The sequence below is a fragment of the Rhinolophus hipposideros genome (assembly GCF_964194185.1).
Source record: "Rhinolophus hipposideros genome assembly, chromosome: 9".
In the NCBI taxonomy this organism is placed as follows: Eukaryota; Metazoa; Chordata; class Mammalia; order Chiroptera; family Rhinolophidae; genus Rhinolophus; species Rhinolophus hipposideros.
Genome location: NC_138055.1, coordinates 10960599 through 10983839, shown reverse-complemented (window position 1 = coordinate 10983839; position 23241 = coordinate 10960599). Strand labels below are relative to the sequence as shown.

The 23241-nt window shown below is 43.5% G+C and overlaps 1 protein-coding gene across 8 annotated transcripts in view; it reads left to right on the top strand.

The window, feature by feature from the left end:
* Positions 1-2172: 2172 nt before the first annotated feature.
* Positions 2173-23241, top strand: part of HMGXB4 (HMG-box containing 4) — a gene marked incomplete at its 5' end in the record, with an annotated part of 28988 nt that continues 7919 nt past the window's right edge. The window contains 7 exons of one of the 8 annotated variants that reach the window (XM_081061483.1): positions 2256-2332; positions 6857-7061; positions 7577-7725; positions 7987-8065; positions 8173-8287; positions 9151-10097; positions 23064-23145. In XM_081061483.1, coding sequence (XP_080917609.1) covers positions 9219-10097; positions 23064-23145 — 961 coding nt within the window. Of the gene's footprint in view, positions 2333-2966; positions 3350-6856; positions 7062-7576; positions 7726-7986; positions 8066-8172; positions 8288-9150; positions 10098-23063; positions 23146-23241 lie in introns of those variants that run through there. The other 7 variants (XM_081061480.1, XM_081061481.1, XM_081061482.1 and 4 more) reach the window with 7 other exon arrangements.

Sequence of the window (23241 nt, the reverse complement as noted above, 5' to 3'; positions counted from 1 at the left end):
TGTTTTCTGCCTCCCAGGCCAACTAGAATGTAAGCTCCAAGGGAGTCAAAGACTCGATTTTGTTCACTGTCCCAGTCGCAACACCTAGGACAGTGCCTGATGCATGTTTTCAGTAAATATTTGTTAAATGAACGAATGTATATGCAGTGATACAAGATTGGGAGCAAGTTAATAGAGAGCAGACTGAGGAACGATCTGGCTTGAGATCTACAGGAAGTTAAGATGAGCAATAACTTCATATGTCCATCCTCAGCGGAATAAAGAAAGAATGGGACAAATGGGACTCAGGAGGCTTTCGGGTCCAAACTAGTGGTGCAGTTGGGTGGACAGCTATTGTTTCCACCTACCTAGCTGCCATTCACCCTTCTGACAATAACCCTTGATTTTCCTGGAGTCTACTTTGGAGGATGAATATTTAACCTGATTTAGCCAATAGGCATATCCCATGCTTTGGTTGTGACTGTTTTCTGTTTGGACACATGATGCAATTCAGCAAGAAGAGTAACACCATGACGTCTGCCTAAACGAATGGGAAAAAGAAACTTCTTCTCCAAGGACACTGTTAGTAGTAAAGATGATAAAACCTGGAGCCGTTGGAGTCACCACCTGGAGCCTGAGAATAAAGCCAATTCGGAGGAAAGCACCCTAGAGAGATGGCAAGAGACCTAGTCCCTCCCTGGATCCAGCCACGCCTGAAGCTACTGGACATTTCAATAATGTCAGCCAATAAATTCTCCTTTTCTGGAGAACCTCTTTGAATTGGGTTTCTGTCATTTAAACTGAGAAAATCCTGACTAATACTGAAGAATAAGAGGGAAATACATTCTTAAGCCTCGTAAATAGCTCACAGGGAAGCCTAAAATCAAGCCAGGTATCCCAGAAGCACAACTCCACACCTTTCAGTGAAATTCATTGCCTGTCTTTTTGGTGAGGAGGATGGGGGTCGAAAAAAAGAAGGCAAGAATGCTAGTTTCATTTATTCTTTGCATTTACATTTGGGGAATAAATTCAGCAACTTTGTCTCCAGTGTTTTAACATCTCAGCGTCTCACAGTTGTAAGAGCAGTGCTTAAACAGCATCTGATATGCTTCTCAGTGCAGAGGGAAAGAGTAGGAGATGGTGAAAAGAGCACTGAACCAAGAGTCCAATAATCTGGCTCTCTTCTAATCCTTATCTGATCACTAATTGGCCGTGCGATCCAAGACAAATCATCTTGCTTCTCTTGGTGTCAGTTTCTAAGTCTGTAAAACGATCAGCATGACTCCATCACTTTCAGGCACCTGTTCATTCCCAGAATGGCAAGACCACTAGGACAGGGGTTCCTAACCTTTGATGGGATGTAAACCCCACAAAAACAACCCTGTGCACAAACACATAATTTTGCCTAGTCTCCTGGGGCTCACAACTCTAGAAGCCAATCTATATCTCTAACCGCTCTGCTGTAAACTAACTAGAACACTCCTGCCTGGATTCCTCTAGTGACGGGGAGCTCACTACCTCACGAGGTCGTCAAAGAGACTTGAACTGCTCTAGAAAAATAAGTTCTTCTTCGTGTTGAACTAAGATCTGTACGCTGTAGTTTCCACCCATTCGTTCAAACTCTCCAGACACATCAGAAAAACCCGTCTCTCTCCCGTGTGCGAAATGTCTTCATTTCTCTGGAGACTGTTTCTTAACTTTTAAATGCAAATAATGTATAAGGAGAAATGCAGATGAGTTGCCATGCAAATTATTTTACAGTGCACCGTTCTAAAGGTACGTTCTTCCACCTCAGCCCGAATATGCCAAACGTCCAAATGCTGATGCTGATGCTTCCAAACAGGCACCCCCGCTATTGATGTGCTTGTATCTAGGTTTTGCAAAGAGGAGAGATACCGCGTAAAAATACCCTGAAGGAAATGGTAGGCTTTTGGAAAGAGCACTGCGTTAAGAACCAGAAGACTTGGAGCAGCACCTGCCTCCCACTCCAACTAGCGGTGTCTCCTGGGGCAAGTCCCTCACTCCGAGGCTGTTTCTCATGTGTAACACGTGAGGAAGCCCAGCTCAGTGAGATGGAGGATGCAGGGAGGCCTCAAGGATAGCATGTCCGCCAAGCTTCGAGCCCCAGCCGGGCCCAGGGCAAGTTCGACAAGCACGAGTCGCGGCGCTCGGCCGGCCCCCGCGGCTCGTTCGATGCGCTCGGCACTCCTCCCCGAGCGGGATTCCCCTCCGCTCGCCCGCGCCTGCGCTCTGGGCTCGACTGAGGCTCCCTGGCCGCTCGCGCTTTTCTCTCCTTCTCCAAGATGGCGGCGATCGGCGGCGCGGAGGCGGGATCCGGGCGAGCCGAGTGAAGGTAGCGGCAGGCGGAGCCCCCACGCGGCCGGGCCGGGCCCCCACCCCGAGGCGGCAGCGGCCCCGCCCCGCCGCCCCCCGCCGCCCGGGCCCCGCGACACCGCCGCGGGGGCGCCCCAGGCCCGTCGCGGCCTAGCCCCGGGGCCGAGCCGGGGACTGGAGTAGCGGCTGCAGTCCGCCCCCGGGAAGGGGCTGGCGCGGGCCGAAGGAGGAAGGCCGGCGAGAGCTATTCAAATGGGGAAGGCGGGAAAGCTGCGGGGCCGGGAGGGGGCGTGCGGCCGCCCCGGGGGCCTGCGGGCCGGGGCCGCCCCTCCCCCGGCCGGGGCCGTCTCCGCCCTCGGGGGCGCGGGGAGGCCGCCGGGGACGCGGGACGCGGGTCCTGCCGCGGGGCGGAGGGGGAGCCGCGCTGTCAGGGCGCAAGGGCGCCGGGGCCGGAGCCGCGGGAGGCTGGTCCTCGGCCGGCGGCGGGGGTGCGAGGGGCGTGCTTCGCCCCAGCTTTGCTGAGCGGGCCGTCGCTGCAGGAGTGCCGGGAGGACCCCTCGGTTGGCCGCGGGGAGCACCCAGGGGGGGGCCCGGGGCTCGGGGTGTCAGTGGCCCGGTGTCGTGCATCCTGTGCGTGTGACCCGGTCTGAACGCGCCTTCTCGCGGGGGCTTCTCCGCAGGGGCCCCTTCCCCGCCGCCGCCACTTGTAGGTTCCCCGGGTTTGATGCGCGAGAGGAGAGGAGCAGCTCGCGCTCTCCTTTCTGATGGTGAAGCTGGCGGGCTGAGGATACAGCCTCGCGCCGCGGCGGCATAAATAAAAACCTGGATCCCAAGTCCAGCCTGTTGATTGGAGGAAGCCTGTCAACATTGGTGTTGCCGGTGGTTTTGTTTTTTTTTTTTGGAAACGTGTGTGGTCGGCGGATCTGTGCGGTGGTCGTGGCTCCGCTGAATGGCACTGCAAGGAGAGGAGGCTTCCGTCCCCGTCCCGGGCCCCCGGCAGTGTGCAGAGCTGGCAGGGGCTGTGAGTGCTGCATAGGTAGGTTCTGGGAGGAGGGAGTGGCAACCCTTGGGAGTCGCTCGGGGGCGAGATTGGAGGAAATCGCGACGAAAAGGACAAGATGTCACCGGCTCGTCCCGTAGAAGTAACGACAGTGACACACATTGAGACGCGGGCTACAGCAGCTGGATGTGCCTCTTGCTTTTTCTGCACTGCCTGGCGATTTGAGTTCCAGAAAGGGGTTCTGGAAGAAGAGAACCCGGAATCTTGCTTGACCAAGGCTCTCATCCCGGACTAGACCTGGATTCAGGATTTCCCTCACTGCCCGGTGTCCGGGTTTACTTTCTTCACCTTTTCAATACTCATTCACATTCTGGGATGAAGAACCTTGTTGGTGATTGCTAGGGCTCAGATGACATCTAACACTCACCTTCTGAAACTTTTTTTTTTTTTTTTCACTATTTATAATTTGGACTTTGAAAATAGCAGAGTACTTGACTGAGGATTGGGGGCATTCTGCTAATTACTTTGGTAATCCGGAAAGCTGTGCCTGAACATGATGTGTATACTTATCTACACGAAGAGCAACTCTGCCACCTCTTTTTCACGTTCTGAAGAAAAATCCCGAAAGAGCCGTTTAACAATTTGCACATTTCACAAGTACACAGTTTTATGACTACGTGTTTTTTACTTCCATAAACAACATTGAATAATGAACTTTTCCTTATGTTGTCATTTCTTAGCACACTGATGAGAGGAGCAGAATTGTAAAATTATCCCTGCCTCTTGAAGTTGACAACATTGAATCCTATACACCAAAATTACAGAATTCAGGAGAATGGGTTTTAACACCTGTTTTTATTTGCCAACAGTTAATGTAATTATGGCCTGTTTTCTAATGTGAAACATCAAACCTAACAGTTTTCATTTTCACTAACCCTCACAACCTGCTGCCTAACCCTGAACTCCGAATTTGTCATGCGTAATATTCGAGACCCAGAAGGAATATCGGGAATCATCTGATCTTATATAAATGTTGCCCTAACTCTGCCTTTCTTCCATACTGTTGCTTAAGACTTCTTTATCTGGTTTCATCTTCTGTGAGTCAGCAACCAAAACTAACCCCTAGGCTGCAGTAATATCCTGATCTTTAAAGCATCTAGAAATTCAGGGTCGGTCAGTAGTTACCCAGCTGTGAGAGACATAGTTCGCTGTGTTTTTAATATTAGTTGTTTAAGCTCGTGGCTGTCCCAGTTTTTTAGTGACTGGCACTTGCCTTCAGGCCACGGTCATTTTTTTCTTACAGGTTATTGAATCCTATAATTTATGAAATGCTCTTCAGTGTTTTTTACGAAAATTTAAGTAGTAGCAGGCCTAATTCTAATACGTGATGCTAACACCAGCACTTGTTTTCTGTGTTGGCCTGTGCCTATGAGGATCGGCTCCTCATTTTCTGTTCCCTTGCACAACTTTTTAAATTCACTGGTTGTTTTTCAAAGCAGTCAGTTTTGACACCGTGAGCACTTTTTCATAGTCCAGTAAGAGACCATTATTTTCTTTTTCATAGTGTCTTTAGAGGTACTCATTCCTGTTTTAACGCTTAGTTGTTCAACTCTGTTTTATGTTTTGGTGTTACAAAGGGAAGCCCTGGTTATAAGTCTCAGGACCTGCCTCCGCTTCATATAGAAGTGCATATTGTTGTCGACCACGGATGGTGGCCATATTGATGATGTTGAATATTTAAGTTTTTTCCCCCCATTATTTCTCAAGCATTGTTTGCCAGAATTCATTTGGCCTGGGAAACATTTAACTTCAGGTCTCAAGCTGCGGTATTTCTTGGCATTAGCAGCCTATGAAAACTAATGGGATCTATATATTTTTCTAATAAATTTGATATTTCAGTGTCAATGAGATGATATACTATTTTCAAATGAATGGATGTCATTCCGTATGACATTCTCCCTCCGTTTGCCCTTTTTGGAGTTAGTGGGTGGAAAATGGAAGAGACAGTAATTTCTGTTTTTTAGAAAGTTTAATGCTTAATACTAAACGTGAGAAACTGGCTACGTTGTGTGTCTTGCTTCCTTATATTTCTACATGAGACCTGACCTTATATCCCATTCGTTTCCTATGAAAAGGCCTTTGAGCAAGCAGTTTTCCAGTTTATCTTTAAAATAATTCAGGTCATTTTGCTGCTTTTCTTTACTCTAGCTTCCCTTACCAAGTCCGTTCTTCATTCCCCTTCTTAGAGAAGTGAAGAAATGCTTTTTTGTGTTTCTTTCCTTGATCTTCTAAATCATTCTAGGTAATACTTTTTTCTGTTTTCAACTTAGGCAAATCTATGCGTTGTGCTTTATCTGACTTACACAGTTAAGCCTTTTCATTTCTTGTAAAATATAACTCTTGTGAAAGTTTTCCTTGTGAATTAAATTTGTCTTGTTTCACAAAAGTTACACACTTCAGTATTATCCATACCTATGTGAAGGGATTGGCAATGTCTCAGCGAAGTGTTCTTCAGCATTTCTAAATCCCATTATAGTAATGAAGGTAAAATAAGATTTAAATAAATGACCAATCAGATCAACTTTTAAGCATCTCACTAAGTGGATGAGAACATTTTCAATATATTTTGTGTGTAATTTTTAAATTTAACGACTTTTCATGCAGGAATTGTGACGTTGCCTGTCCCTAATATATTTGAAGAATTTTACCTTAGAGTACAGTTTATGGCTTGTTATCTTCAAAGTCAAAATGGACATATAAACTTGAATGCCAAAAAAAAATAATTTTAACAAATTCAAGGCAATACTTAGAGCATTTAAGTCATACTAATTTTTCAAATTACTTACTAATCACAATTTTGTCACCAGTGGACAAATGACAATTCTTCCCTGTTTTGACCTGGCCTTTAAGAAAGGCTTGATAGTATTGAAAGCTGCCGTATGGCCAACGAACATAAGTATACCTACTTTTACGCTTCTGTGATTTTGAGCAATTTCACATAGCTCAACAAAATGCATACAAAAATATGTGTTCTAAAGATCTTTAATGTCCCTGTAATGTGACCATTTCTGTCTAAATTGTCGTACAATAGATTTTAGCCTGTCACCAAATGGTAGGAGTTTATGGTCTCAAATGTGTGGTGTAATCTCTCTCCCTCTGCATCCTGCTTATCTGCATTTTATAACCATGATTGAACCTCTCCCTCTGACTTAATGTCGCTTTTTGCCCTGTCTCAGTGTTGTCAGTCCTGTTGGCATTTCAGAAATTGTCATTAATTTGGAAGTATTCTTTACGTGGGAGGTATTTCATATACTTCCCCAAACAACGACTTTAATTCGTGAGCCAAATCAAATTAAGCCAAGTGCACTTCCTACAGTTTCAAGCCCAATATACTTACAAACAGAATGAGGAGGTGACAAGACACTCCTTTATTTCTTGCCGCCCTTCCAGTCTGCCCTTGGATCACTCTGCATTTCCACCTGGAAGGTTGCTTCTCCACAGTGATTTCGCATTACAGGAGGGTTTTCCTTCTTTGTTCCTCAGGCCTGGTCCTGTAGCCGGGAAGGAGCCTGGACACAGTGACACATTCTCAAAGGCCCTGCAGGACCACCATGGCTTATGATGACTCCATGAAGAAAGAAGGTATGACCCCTTACTCTGAGAAGCTTTCCAAAGGGTGTGTGCTCTTCAATCCCTGCAGCCCATGGACATAGAGACCAGGACTGGCCATCACAGCCTGGACTCCCAGGTGATGATCCAGAGCACTGTTAAGCCTCCACGTCATCCCCAGACTGGGCCCATGGAAACGAAAACCAAGACAGGGTTCCAACACAAGAGTCTGAAATAGTCCATTGGGGTGATCCCTTGCAGCACTCGTGGTCCTTGCCAGCTCCAGTGTGCAGGAGTCTGGAGATAGCAGTCACATGTTGGACTCCCTCAGCACAGCACCTGAATCCTTATTCTTTTCAGCCTTACCTCTGCAAGTCTATGTCCACCTGCCAGATCACAGCTAAGGAACCATTTCTGAGGATGCACATTGGGCCTTTGCATAGCGTAGAACCATTGCTTCTTCAGGTTCGATTCTTGTGTTTGCAGCCAAGCCATCAAGAAATGCTCTGGTCCCCTTGGATCTAGACTTGTTCCGGTGGATTTAAGGAAACAGTTTCATTTGGAAATGGAGGGGCTGTGGCGTTGCGTATGTGGTGGTTTGGTCGTTACTTACTTGACTGTCTCATTTCCTTTCCCAAATGAACCTGTGCTCAGATTGCTTTGATGGTGATCACAGCTTTGAAGACATAGGACTAGCAGCTGGCCGAAGCCAACGAGAAAAGAAACGTTCTTACAAAGATTTTTTAAGGGAAGAGGAAGAAATTGCTGCTCAGGTCAGGAATTCTTCCAAGAAGAAATTAAAGGTAAATCCTACACATGTGAATTAGGAAAATTGTAAACCATCACCCATCATATTCCTGGTATTTGAAGAATTATTAGGAATATGTTTACTTTTAAAAACTTTTAAAAAGAAAAGTAAACGTCCTTCCCGTCTATCTTTATTATTTTCTGTGTTTTACTTTGTTGTCTGATGTCAGAAATCATCAAAAAGCAAGATTAGTTCCGCACTGCTTTTGCCTCATCATCTTGTTCATTGGTCAATTCTTCTTCCTCTTGAATTCTAGGATAGTGAACTTTACTTCTTGGGGACGGACACACACAAGAAGAAGAGGAAGCACTCCTCTGATGAGTACTACTATGGAGGTAAGGGTGGGGAAGGGCAGCAGGTGGGACAAACACATCACTGGTTCTTGGAGTCGGGGTAGGGGCGAGGGGTCCAGATGTTGCTGACTCAGTGGCCTATTTAACAGGACAGTGGTTCTTGTTCTGAGTGCCGATGAGCCATTGTGAAGGAGGAGAGAGGTGGAGGGCTGGTATTTTGGAGGATTCAGCATAGAAGAACAGTCTTCATTTGTGATACACCAGGTACCAGGTTCCTTCTCTCCCCAATCATCCACTTATCTTGTGCCCATCGTTACCCAGCATCCCTTTTGCCATCTGTAGTCCCGGGCCCTCTGGCCTGCCCCTCTGGGTTACTTCTCAGTCCAGTGCATATCCACTCACAGACCAGCTTCTTTGAGCTACATTATGCACATAGCTGACAAGACTAACTCTTTACTAGAATGGGTTTGTGCTGAACACAAACAATACTCTGTCTGCAGTGTAATCTAGATTGTAACTGCAATTGACCCTTGAACAACATGGAGGTTAGGGGCGCCGACCCCTGTGCAGTCGAAAATCTGCACATAACTTGTGACTCCCCAAGAACTTAACTGCTGGTAGCCTATTACTGATCGGAAGCCTTACTGATAATATAAACAGTTAACGTATTTTGTAGGTTATATGTATTATGAACTTTATTCTTACAATAAAGTAAGCTAGATACAAGACAGTGTTATTAAGAAAATCACAAGCAAGAGAAAAGTACATTTAGAGCATTTATTGAAAAAAATCTGCATGTAAGTGGGCCCGCGCAGTTCGAACCCGTGTTGTTCAGGGTCAGCTGTACTTATAACCCACAGCTGTAGCCATTCTTCTGGGGATGCTCTCTGGTTGCTTGTGAAGACTCGGTGAAGAAACACAACTCTAGTGGCGAGAACTGTCTCCAGGGTCAGAGGCAGAATCCACCAAGCCAAGAAGCTCAGGGGCATCGTCTCTGAATGTTAAGAATTGGTTGAAGGGCCTCCCCTTGAGTTATTCCTCGTGTTAGTTGGGTGTTTTGGGTGAGAGAGAAAACTTGTTGGAAGTTGCTTTGTTGTATGGACACTACTTCTCTTGATTATTTCTAGATATTTCGTCTTTGGAATCGTCACAGAAGAAAAAGAAAAAGTCCAGCCCACACTCGGCTGATACCGCTATGGACCTGTTAAAAGCTATCACTTCCCCCCTGGCGACAAGCTCCAAGCCCTCCAAAAAGACAGGCGAAAAATCCTCCAGTTCTTCAAGCCATTCAGAGAGTAAAAGGGAACACCACAGGAAGAAAGTCAGTGGGGAACTATCCCTGGAGGATGGTGGTTCCCACAAATCCAAAAAAATGAAACCGCTCTATGTGAACACTGAGACACTGACCCTTCGTGAGCCTGATGGTTTAAAGATGAAACTTATTCTCTCACCAAAGGAAAAGGGAAGCAGCTCCGTTGATGAGGAATCTTTTCAGTATCCCTCTCAGCAAGCAACTGCGAAAAAATCCTCTAGGAAATCGGCTCGGGATGAGCAAGGTGCTTTACTCCTAGGACATGAGTTACAGAGCTTTCTGAAAACAGCCCGGAAGAAGCACAAATCATCCTCAGACACACATTCATCTCCTGGCCCCGAAGGCTGTGGGTCTGACGCTTCCCAGTTCCCAGAATCCCACAGTGCTAACCTGGACCTTTCAGGGCTTGAACCTATCCTAGTAGAATCCGAGTCATCCTCTGGTGGGGAGCTAGAGGCTGGCGAGTTAGTGATAGATGATTCTTACCGGGAAATCAAGAAAAAAAAGAAATCAAAAAAGAGCAAAAAGAAGAAGGACAAAGAGAAGCATAAAGAGAAACGCCACTCCAAGTCCAAGAGAAGTTTAGGACTTTCTGCTGCCACAATGGGAGAGGTCACAATGACACCTGGCCCTCCTCCCAGCATCCCCTACTCAGGAGCAGCTGCCCCTCCCCCACCACTTCCTGGCCTCCACACAGATGGGCATAGTGAGAAAAAAAAGAAAAAAGAGGAGAAGGACAGAGAGAGAGAAAGGGGAGAAAAGGTAAAACTTTTTTTTTTTAAGTGGTGGTGATAAAAGATGAAGCAGGTTTCTCCCTGATGGTAGTAAATGGACTTGGAATTAAGCAGCTCAGGTGAACCACTGGAAATATAGCAAGGTAAATCTCTTGGCATGATACAAAGTATAAAATACCGGAGGTGCCAAAAAAATGTATACAAGTGGACACTTTGGTCAGCGTTGCTCAAGCAGTAGTTCGCCGTAATCAGAAGTGTCTGGACGCTCATGGTAACCACTTTGAGCACCTCTTATAATTGCAGAAGTCAAACGTGACTTGTATTCATCTTTTATTATCGGTATATATTGAGTATTAAAATTTTAATACAGTTTTCCTTAAAATGTGTATACATTTTTTTTTGGTACCTTCTGTATTACCAGTGGCCGAGTCTGGTACAAAAATAGGAGCAATCTTAATTATTTGTAGGTTTTCTTAATACAGTTGTTGTCCTGTTGCGCCCGGCATAGATTTAGGTATACCAAGGCTTATTCTGACGGGTACTTAGCATTCATAGAAGAAGCCAACCCCTGTTTCTTGCACTCAGCAGCACTGTCTGCCTGGGGCAGTTGAGAGCTATGAAAAGGTATTCTGTGAGTTCATTTTGAAAAATAGGTTTTCAAAATTCGGAGAATCATAACCAAGTTAACAGAATGAGCTAATGGTTTTCCACTACCTGGTGTTGGCTGCGTTCTGGTGTTTTTGGTAACCAGTGGGTGTTCTTTCACCATCGAGTGCTTACCGTTTGCCAAGCCCGGTGCCACAATAAGTGCCAGGAGGTGCAGAGGAGCAGGGCCTGCTTGCAGACCTTAGGGAGCGCCCTGTTGAGGCAGGAGGAGCAGTTAGCCACCCTGGCTTGATTTCTTCTTCACAACTTGAGAAGTTTTCTAGCAGTTGTACTTTAGGGGCTCATGACAATATCACTAAAGACTCCCTTTTAAAGAGAAACAGTTTTTCCTCTGTTATCAAGGGAATATATTTTTGTATAAATTTAGAAATTCAGAATCATAGAAAGAAAAAAATCAATCATAGCTTTGTCACCTAAGGACATCCATTTTTCTTCCTTTGTTTCTAGTTCTACAAAATGAAATGTCAGAAAAATGTGAAAGAAAAGCTACTAAGAAAGAGAAAATCAAAGATACGAGGTGTGATCAAACAATATGGTGAATGTTTAAATTTAAAAAAAAGTTATTACAGGGCAGCCAGTTGGCTCAGTTAGTTAGAGCACAGTGCTCATAACACCAATGTCACCAGTTCGATTCCTACATGGGCCAGTGAGCTGCACCCTCCACAACTAGATTGAAAAGAACAACTTGACTTGGAGCTGATGAGTCCTGGAAAAACACACTGTTCCCCAGTATTCCCCACTAAAAACATTTTAAAAAAAAAAAGAAAAAATTTTTTTAAAAAAGTTATTAGAGTAAAAGACACATTGCCATTAATCCCCCTCAAAATACTCCCCGTCACATCGAACACACTTATCCCATCATTCTTGCCACTTTCTGAAGCAGTTCTGGAGGTCCTCTTTCATGAGTGTCTTCAGTTGCACTGTCGTGGCTGCCTCAATGTCCTGAAGCAGTTGAAAACATTTACCTTTCATTGTCATTTTGACTTTGGGGAAGAGCCAGAAGTCACACGGTGCCAGAGCCAGTGAATAAGGTGGATGAGGACACACCGTAATGTTTTTATCTGACAGAAACTGCTGTACCAGGAGCGATGTGTGACACTGAGCGTTGTCATGATGGAGGATGATTTACGGCACACTTTAAAACACACCTTCTCCCAGCCGTAGCTTACACCCGACTGACTGTACTAAACAAGTTGAAACTTGTCACACACTGTTACTAAGGTTTGACACGCCGCTTCCCGTGTTGAAGATCCCTGCCTTTCCATTGGATGGCACTCGGCAGCGGCATTCATCGTATTGTGTAATCACAACGAAAGTCTCCATGTCACACATCGCTTCTGGTGTGGCAATTTCTGTCAAATAAAAACAGTGTGTCCTCATCCACCTTATTCAACGGATCTGGCACCGTGCAACTTCTGGCTCTTCCCCAAAGTCAAAATGACGGTGAAAGGTAAATGTTTTGAATCGATTCAGGACATCAAGGCAGCCATGACAGGGCAACTAAAGACACTCATGAAAGAGGACTTCTAGAACTGCTTCAGAAAGTGGCAGGAACGATGGGATAAGTGTGTTTGAAGTGAGGGGGAATATTTTGAGAGGGATTGCATTAATTAATTAATTAATGTGTCTTTTACTATAATAAATTTTTTCAAATACTCACCATATATTTTGACCACATCATATTATTAAGAATTTGGGAATGGCAGTTTCATTTCAGTTTATACTTGAGGTGCAAGTTATTTTCCCTACTGCAAAGAGTGCAGAAAACACGTCTTAGAAAGAAAAACAAAACTATACCTTTTGAGCCAAGAATCAACGTGAGCTTAAAGAACTGGATAGTCAAATGCTAGGTCAGGTTTTATTCATTTGTTTGAAAATTGCTTCATGAAATAGTATATATTCTGTGTAAGATTTTATTTATCTTAAGAATTTCCATTCTAGTGATAAAACATCATAAGTGGTCTTACAGAGCTGAATGGGGGAGGGCAGGATGGTTGGAGAAAGCTTAAAGAAGAAAAAGGATTTCCGTGGAAGGGAATGCATGGGGGCAGAGAGGTGTTTAGGAAGTAGCACTGCAAAACAACTGAACTCTATATACCATGTTTCCCCCAGAATAACACCTAACCGGAGAATAAGCCCTCGCATGATTTTTCTGGAGGACATCCCCTGTACATAAGCCCTAATGTGTCTTTTGGAGCAAAACTTAATTCCATGTTTCCCCAAAAAGAAGACCTAGCTCAGCTCTAATGCATCTTTTGGAGCAAAAATTAATATAAGACCCAGTCTCATTTTTATTTTATTTTTTTAAAGATTTTATTGGGGAAAGGGAACGGGATTTCACTGGGGAACAGTGTGCACCTCCAGGACTCCTTCCAAGTCAAGCTTGCCATCCCTTCAATCTTGGCCGTGGAGGGTGCAGCTCAGCTCCAGGTCCAGCCTCTGCTGCTAGTTGTAGGGGGCGCAGCCCACCATCCCCTATGGAAGTGGAGGAATCGAACCGGCAACCTTGTGGTTGAGAGCCCACTGGCCCATGTGGGAATTGAACCGGCAGCCTTCGGAGTTAGGAGCATGGAGCTCCAACCACCTGAGCCACCGGGCCGGCCCCAGTCTTATTTTACTATAAGACCGGGTTTATAATACAATATAGCATAATATTATCTTTATTATAATATATAATAAATATAATATACTAATACCTGGTCTTATTTTGCTATAAGACCGGGTCTTATATTAATTTTTGCTCCAAAAGACCCATTAGAGCTGGTTGTCTGGGTAGGTCTTATTTTCGGGGAAACATGGTAATCCTGCCTTTCTCACTGCCTGAGAAATCTTTCTACCTGCATGCCTTGGGTACCTCAGACTCCTAAACCTGCCTCTCTTCCTCCATCTCCTATATTCCTCATGGCCTACCAGTCAACCCATACACAACACTTTATGAAATTTTTGAAACAAAAAGAATTGAAAGAATTGTACAGTACATACGCCACTCACTAAAATTCTACAGTTAATATTTTACTCTTTGCTTTATCATACATCTATCCATCCATCAGTCCATCCTATCTTTGTTAATGTATTTGAAAGTAAATTGTAGATATACATACTTCACTCCTAAATACTTGCGTATGATTAACTTAAGCTCATTTGTTTTCCGAGCTTTTTTTACATAAAATTTATGTGCAACAAAATACACAAATGTTAAGTATACATTTGATGAGTTATGATAAATGCACACACCTGTGGGACCAAGCCTCTGTCAAGATAGAGACATTCCTACAATCCCACAGACCTCTCTCCTACCCCTTCCCAACCCCCACCCCCAGAGACAACCACTGTTCTGATTGTTTTTCATGGGTTATGTTTACATTTCCCTCTTCCCTGCCCCCCTCTATTTCCACTCAAGTGTTAAGCCTGATAGTCTTCCTCCTTAACAGCTTTCACACCACTACCTTGGACCCCATCCCTCCCTGTACTCTATAATAAATGGCCTCCTTTCCATTTCTTCCCCCCACGCAATTAATCTTACGCATTCATACGAAAGTTCTCTGTTCTACATCTTCAGTGCGACCTTCCTGCCTGTGCAGTAGAGGGGAACCTCCAGAAGGACCGGGATCAAGTTTGTTTTAGTCTTCACTCTACCCCTCGTGCTTCCTGAGTGGTAGATAGTAAATACTTGTCGAATCAATACATACTGAAGTCCAGACCCTTGGCCCAGCTTTCACAATTATCTGTGATTTAGCCCTAAACCTCCCTTCTCAACTTTGCCTCTTAGTCTGCTTTACATATACTGTGGGGGAGCCGAGCTTGTTTCCCATACTTTCTCATCTCCATTCCTTGGCTCATTCTTCTCAGTGCCTTCTTCCCCTTCTCACATACATTGAAGCTGTGCCTTCCCTGCAAGACCTAACCAAGTGCCACCTTTTCTAAGACGTCTGACCCTCCAATCAGAATTGACTTCTGGGCTCCCATAACACCTTGCTATCTCTCTCTTACTGCATTTTTCCTTATAGAAGTTACCTTTGTACATGTTCCATTTCCCCTATTAAAGACTATAAGCTCCTTACAGGTGTTTTAGCTCCAACTTAGGGACTCTCTTAGTCACCTTAATGGTGCCTTCAACTCCTCAGTATCCTTCGTAGCATTTTGTGGCATGTCAAATGAATGACTATATGGATGAAAACGTGAAAAAGCAGATTCTAGGGAGCAAACTGTAGAGAATTTAAATGCCAACATGAAGGACTTGGCCGGGGGCACTTGGGGGGTTGTGGGCATGTTTTAGACGTGCTCTAAACGGTAATTTGAGAATAAAAACAAAAGAACTGTACCAGCTGATTTAGACTAAGAGAGACTTGAGACAAACCACCCAGCAGGTTCTTATAGTCCAAGGTCAGTAATGAAAGCCTGATAGAGATAAAATTGAAGAGACAATCAGGAGATACTCTGAGAAAATCTGACCACTGGGCTTTGAGCTGGCAAGCCAGAAACATGAATGAGTGTAAGCATGTCCCTGAAGCTTTTGAACCTGGGTACCTGGGATAGTAAAATTACAGCCTCCTTAAGGGTAGGGATTTATTTATAATTTCCCCATGTGACTGGCAGTTGCTAGTGAAAAATGAATTCGAGTTTATGGCAAAAACCTTATTACGAATCAATATTTGATCATGACGATCCAACTCTGAATTCGTCATATTCTGAATGTAGCCATTTATTTATCCAACAATCATTAATGGATATACACCGTGTTTTTCAAACCTGACCTATGCATAAAAATTTCCTGTGGAGCTTTAAAAAAAACATCCTTTCCTAGGTTTTGTTTCCGTATGAAAAAGAACTACCTAAAAGGCCGCGTAGGGGCTGAAAGGAACATGTCAGGATTGGTGTTCCCTCAGCCTGCAGCGAGCAGACCGGAGAGCTAGCTGGTAGGGATGCTAAAGCCTTCGGCACGCCCTTCCTGCCTTACGTAGGGGCCGTGGCCAAGACTGTCTACAACTGGAGAAGCAAAAAGAATGGCTGGTTTGGGAGAAGCGCATAAGTTAGGTTTCGATTTTAAGGTATAAACATCGAGAGGTTCAACATCCCGAAGTGGTGAAGAGAGTGAGCAGATAGGTAAAACTTCAAAGGTGCCTTACTTTGGGTTTTACTAAATCAGTAAAAGCCCATCCACTGCCACTCAAAATGGTATCTCTGATGTCGCCACTTCCGAGGCATGCCCTTCAGTTACCTGTATGTTCCAGAATGTTCACATTCCTCTAAGCAAACCAAGGCTGGCCTGGTCCCTTGTACGCTCGGGTATTGCTTCAAAATTCTGAGCTGCAGCTAGACTCATGATGGTACTTAGTACATAAATTCTATCTCTGGTAAGCTTGAGGTTGAACCACACTAAGTGGTCAACGCTAGTAACTACTATCTGTTGAGCGCCTGCTACGTGCCAGGCTCTCCGAGGCACTTGACATATACAGCGGTAGTGACTGGTAGGAGTTGTTAGCCCCGTAGGACAGAGGAAGAAACTAAAAAGACATGGAGACAGAATTTTCATACAGATTTCTTTAACCCCAAGCCTGTACTCTTTCTGCTCTACCACATGCCTTTCTAAAACTTTTATTGATGGCTACGCAGTGGCATAATACATCTTTGATAAGGCTAAAAGGAGGTTAGAGGAAACCAACATAGTGTGCTGCTGTCTGAAATTAGTCCTATGAAGACATACAGATGTTTTTAAATTGAAGAGGCAGAGTGTAACGAAGTGGCCGAAAGCTGGGGCTCGAATTCAGCAGACTTCAGCAGAGGGATTCTTGTTCTAGTCTGCTACTTACTAGCTTTGTTCTCTTGAGGTTGCCTCCTCACTTCCCCGCTCATTTGTAAAATAGGATTATTTAGATTAAATTAGGTGAAACATGTAACGTTTAGCACAGGACGTGATTCAGTAACTAGCTGTTGTTATAATTACAGTTGCTTTCATTCTAAATTCTTCAGAAGCATAAGATATAGTTGAAAACATATTTTTAAAACTTTTTTTCAACCACTCACATTTCACATTTGACTTAGCAAAGGAAACTACACTTTTTAATGGTTTTGTTTTTGTTTTGCTTTGCTTTTTAATAGAACACCCACCTTTTAGGAAGCAAACTACAGTTATCTCACTTTTTGAAAAAGTTAAGAACCAAAAAGAAAACAGGATCTCGTAAGGAGCCAAGTGGATGTTGTAAAGCGAGTTTCTTACAGCTCATTGGAGCGCTTCGTGGATGCTGGGGAAAGGAGCGCTTGCTGGAGACGTGTCACATGACCTCGCTCTGAGCCTGTTCTGTGCAGGACAGCGAACTGGCTCTCAGCCTCCTTCACCTACAAGGGTGTTGTGAAGATGAGACGAGGTCATACAGATGAACGCACGCTCTGGCCTTTTCACACACAATTCTGAGACTTTCTTACTAGTTCAGTACATATTTATTCTGTGCTTCCATCGCTCCAGGCACTTGCCAGGTAAAAATGAATAAGGTAGTATCTGTTCTCCAAGAGCTTTGGCTGTAGTAAGAAGTGGGCAAGTATTCAGTGGTGAGCCCCAGCAGAGCGATGCCGAGGGAGTACATACAAGCAGAGCATGGGAATGGCAGGCAAGGTTTCCCGGGGCGGTGTCATCAGAACTGAATCTTGAGGCCAAGTGGGAATTAGGAAAAAAGTGGGAGAGCTGAGTAAGAATTAGTAAATTTCTACAATAGCTATATGTATAGATGTTTTACTCTATAATGTTTTAAGCACTGCACTAAGTTTTTTGTCTGGTATATCAGTGGATTTTCACAAGAACCCAATGAGGTGTAGATATTATCTCCATTTCACAGAAGTAAGCTTAAAGAAGTGAAACTATCTGCCTCAGGGCATACCTGTTACAGTGGCAGAACAGGAACTTGAACCCAGGTTTTTCTGATTGCAGGGTTCATGCTCTTTCCATACAGGAAGAGTGTTTATATTCAGTGGTGTATTATTAGAGAGAACAGAGGCATAAAGTATATTTTAGAAAGATTTCCATTCAGAATGGTTAAAATTAAAGCTTTGGTGTGGAAACCTTACTACTCTGGCACCCTCTTCATTAGCCATATCAGATTTAGGGATCGCAGTCAAGTTCATTCAGAAGAGTGTCAGATGGTGTAATGGTTATAAGTACAGGCTCCAAAGCTAGACTGACTGCGTTCAGAGGCTGGCCCCGCCTCTCCCTAGATATATGACTGTGGGTCTCAGTTTTCTCATCTGTAGAATGACAGTAATGACGGACGGCACTTACCCTCGGAGGGTTGTTAGGGGGTTTATGTAAGTTTCTACAGGTAAAGCTTTTATAACCGTGTCTCCTGCACAGTGTTAATATCCATGAAATCGGGTTCCTGTCAATCGGCAGAAGAAAGCCAAATTTCCTTTTTAAGATTCACAAGTAGTGTTTTGCCTTAACCCCCAGAAGTTTTATCCTTTAAAACAGGTGCTTAAACTAGAGTCATGGATGGGTTTGAAGAGGGCTTTTCATCAGATTCTCAAGGAGCTCTATGACCCTAAAGAGTTAAGCAGGACTGCTTTTTATAAAGAGCAGTAAGAAGTTGCTCTTTGAAAGGTCTTGATATTTTGATAAATGTCATGAAACATTTAAAAGAATGTTCTGGCTCCAGTATTACAACATTGTGAGTCACACTTAGTAAATGGACTTGTTGCAAGTCATTTGCTACTAATAAGTATCCAAGTTTTCAAAATATTAACATTTTATTCAATTAAAGGGGAGTCCATGGTATTCCAGATGCAATCACTGTGATTCACTTGCAGTACTGTATTTTTTTTGCATGAGAGAATCTAGAGTAGAAATACTGGCCTTGCATTTAGAATCACGTGGAAATGTTTTGTAGGTATAAAGATCATCCATTACTCTTATATTTATTTCAACTACTGATTTAGAAAAAATGAGCCCTGGAAAGATTTTAAACCTTAAGTTTGAATTCCGAATTTTAGGTCCACAGACTTGAGTTGCATTTTACACACTGGTTAGGTTCGAAGGTCAGCACATAAGGTGAAAACTGTCAGTTTCCCTTGAAAATCCCCTAGGAAGGCTCCACAATGAAGGCAAGCAGATTCTGAGTCCAACCGAATGTCATCAGTCAAATGCAGCTAGATTTTTCTCTCTTCAGCACCAGATGAAGTCATTGTCATATGTTTCCCCAGAACTATCGGGAGAAAGCAGATCTATGCTCTGTGTCGTACTCACTCCGTGGAATAGATCCCTGTGGAATCACCCAGAGTAATCGACCCAGAGCATGAGTGCACCCGTTCTCCCATCCCCCCCAATGACCAAATATAGAATTCAGGTAAACGTGTGTGTGTGTGTGTGTGTGTGTGTGTGGGGTGCCTCTGCATTGCATCTTGGGCCCAATAAAGGGATTTCAGAGGAGGGAGCCTTAGTTAGACTACTTACAGCATTTTGGGGCATGAAGCTGCGGCTAAATCAATACAGGAGCTACAGCGCTCATAACTGTAATATCTCTAACCGGGACTGGCTCCACCCACTGAGCAGTATAAATGGGAGCTTTACTGTTTAAATGAAATGTTTCAAGTAAAGGCCTTCTTTGTCTGATTTAGGTCATATGATTTCACTCAATGCTCCTTCACCAAAATTTTCTGTTTAAAAAAACTTATATTGGCTTTTTAGATGCCACAACTTCTATTTTGAAAAATACAGAGGGAATAGCAAAGAACTCATCGTTGTTTTCTCTTGTAGCAGAACAAATTCTCACCAACTCAGCAGTATAAAACAACATTTATGTGTTATCTCACAATTCTGGACATCAGAAGTCCAGCTGGGACTCAGCTGGGCACTCTGCTCAGGCTCTCACCAGCCTGACCGGGTGGGAGCCACGTCTTCCGGGTTCTCATCTGAGCCTGCAGCTCCTCTTCCGGGTTGGTGGCAGTATTCAGTTTTCTGCCACTGGAGAATTCATGGCAACTTGTTTTCTTCAAGTTCAAGGCCCGTCAGAGAGCGGGCCGGCTGTTGCATCTTGTCTCTTTTACGGGCTCGCTAATAAGGTCAGGTCCACACGAGATAATCTCCTTTGTGATTAACTCAGATTCAACTCAGTGGGGACCTTAAGTCCACCCGCAAAATCCCCTTTGCCAGGTAACGTATAATAGTCATGAGCATTGGTGTCCCATCGTATTCATCAGTCCTGCCCACACTCCAGGGGAGGAAAGCAGACAGGGCGTGTAAACCAGCGTGCGGAAATCTGGGGTGCGGAAATCTGGGGAGCCGTCTTGGAAGTCGGCCTGCCACAGTGATAATTGATAATATTACTGAGTACCTGCTGAAGTGCCCTAGCCCGTCTGATTAATTCCTGCCTTTGAGTGAAATGATAGTTCCAAGTTTGACTCACAGGGAGACTAAAGCTCAGGGAAATGAAGTAATTTGTGTGACTCGCAAAGAGTGTGGTCGGGACGCTAGCCTAGACGTGCTGGCCTCCAAAGCCCAGGCTCTGTTTTGCCACTCTCTCTTCCCCTCCTTTCCGATGCGTTTCATTTTCTCCAACCCCACTGTTGTGGCTGTAGGTCGTTGTCAGCTGTCATCGTCCCGGGCAATGCAGCAGCCCTCTGAGTGGTCCTCCTCCCTGTGCTCTCGCTCTTCTCCAGTCTGTTCACCACCGTCCTAAAGTGCAACCTGACCGTGTGACTTCCTGCTTAAAAGACCTGAATCGCTTCTTTCGGGTACAGTCCGTACTCTTAATACAGGTGATACAGAGCCGCTCTGTGGGCTCTGCCTGCTCCTCCCCTCTGTTTAATGGAAGTACCACATATTTCCTCTGCCTGGAACACTCTTGACTGCTCTTCATCAGGCTAATTGTACCAGCTTTTAGGTCTGGATTAAATGTCACCTCCCCCATGGGCTTTGTCTGACGGCCTCATTAAGTGAGGTGCTCCCACGGCTTGTGCCTATAGCATCCACTACTTTCTCTATAATACCATTGCAGTATAACAACATGTTTATGTGTCTTATCTATTGGCTTATGGGTCTGATTCTTGGCTATATGCCCAATGTCTGGCACATAGTGGCCCTCTAATAAATATTTATTAATAGATGAATGACGGAGTACTTTGATAGGTTACTTTTTTATGTTGCCTTTGAAATCTTTCCTTTTTACTCTCTGCTTTTCCTCTTTTGTCATTGAAATACTTTTAACATCACCTATCAGAAGAACCATCCACTTTATGTGTTTTACTTAGGATCAAATTGTATACGGTGAAGCTGGGAAAAGATGGTGGGCCTTTAAACTTTAAATTTCCACTATTTTGTGCTGCTTAACTACCTTGTATAAGATCTGGGCTTTGAGCTTATCCTCCTAACTATTCATTGTACCCAGTACAGGTCTTCAGTAAATAATAGTTTATTTTCTACGTAATTGAATAAAGTCCTTTATAAAAAGGAGCCCTTTCTTCAGTATGTGTATTTGAACCATATATATTGGCCAAGAGTTGTGATTAATTTTGTAAAGTTAGTTTTAATTTTATGTTGCAACTATAGATAGCTTTGTGGAATCGGGAGCAGTAACCTTTTGCAGTATTACATCATGTTTAAAAAAACATTGTTAAAACTCCTTGCGAGTTTTATAGGACCAGATGAGCTGTGAGCTCTCTACAGTTGAGAAAGATTTGGCTTTGTATAGACTTCCACAAATTATTCTTTCATCGTGTACTCTTGTAAATGTCAGGCCTATGGATATGCTGTTTTAAAAGATTAGTTTAAAATTGTTGAAGCTAAATTTGTAACAAACATGCCACAATTTTTATATCCAAAGACTTGCCCTCTCATTCCAAGCGTTTACTGTGGAAGGTGTTACAGAAATGTTTCCATTCCTCAAAATGACTTCAGAATTCCTTTTAGAATTAAAGTCAGAGCCATCACCTAGGTTTTTTATTGCCATGAGTCCCGGCTAGTCTTTGGCTTTTGAGGGCAGTGACAACAGCATTAAACACTAAGTCAGGTAGCAAAGCATGTGACCAGGCTTAGTTTAAAACAAGACACAATTCTCAGGTCATGAGATAGGACTGTGTTGTTTGTTGGTTTGTTTTTAGTCATAAAATCGGACTCTTAAGGCAAACAAAACCCAGTAATTTGTAAAGCCTCAAACGTTCATATCATTTTGATAACTGCAAATCCAGAAAGGACCATCTTAGGAGGAGATGGAGGACAGTCATATTTTGATACTTATAGATGAAATTTTAAAGGAAAGCCATACTGAAAACATCTCAGTTTATTAAATAAAGATTATAAAGGGATAATTCTTTTCTTCTTAAATAGTAACGTTTTTTGTAAAGAAGCAACATGTTTTCTTTCTTTGGCACATAATGTGTAGCCTGGAAGTCAAGCTACCTCTGTGGTGGTCGGTCCTTCTGGTGTTAGAACTAGCTTAGCTGTGGGACCCAGGCAACTCACTGTTTCCTGATTTTCCTTTTTCTCATCCTCAAAATGAGAGGTATGGACAGATGCTATCTAATGTGTCTTTTCAGGTAGGGAAACTTTTTTCCCCTCAGTTTATGGACAGTTGTAAAATGGGTAATATATAGATAATATAATCTTTTGTTTTAAATATCCCTCGCTGAACTGGTTATTTCTCAAAAATCACGCTTTGCTCTTGGAGATTTTACAATACAATGAAGACTAAACATGCTTCAGGTAGTACAAAGCAGTTTGTTGAAGTAAAAGAGGTTCATCTTACATTGACTACAAAGGAATTGTCTTTGTTATTTACTTACCTCTCACCTTGGACCACAGGAATGTGAACAATAAAATAATGATAAACGACCAGTGACAGTAAAAGCAGGATCAGGGAAATTATAAAATTAGAAATCAAAACCAGAACAAAAAGAACATGGATTTGGCTCTTGGCTTTCAAAGTTTAAAGAGAAATTACATGGTGGTTATTTCCTGAAGATGAGAAAATCCCAGGAGAGGTAAAGAATTTTCTTAGCACTTAATTCTGAAAATATATGTAACATGGGGTTATATATAGGAAGAATGAAGGGCTTTACAAATAATTATCACGCAGCTGCAACGATCTGAAATATCTAAAAATTAGTTAGCATATGTTTTTTTGGTTTTTGGGGTTTTTTACCTTCTAAGAGTAAAACTGATAGTCATCTCTGAGTGATAAGTAACATGGATTAAAAATTAATTTTCCTATTTAGGAAAGCTCGTCAGTAGTTTAGAACTCTTTCCTTGATGAAGAAGTATCTTTCCTGTTTTGTGACCATAGATTCAGGTTTACTCAAATTGTGTTCTAACTAAGTCTCACTCTGTTCTGTTTTTCTGTGGCACCAGCCAAAAAAGAAGAACATGTCGGCCTACCAGGTGTTCTGTAAAGAGTATCGTGTAACCATTGTGGCTGACCATCCCGGTATAGGTAAGAACGTTTCTGAGCTGGCGTTTTTCCCTCTCCGTTTGTATCTTTGAAGCGGTGCAGTTAATTCAGGCAGTCAGCAGGCAGCCTCTTCCCACA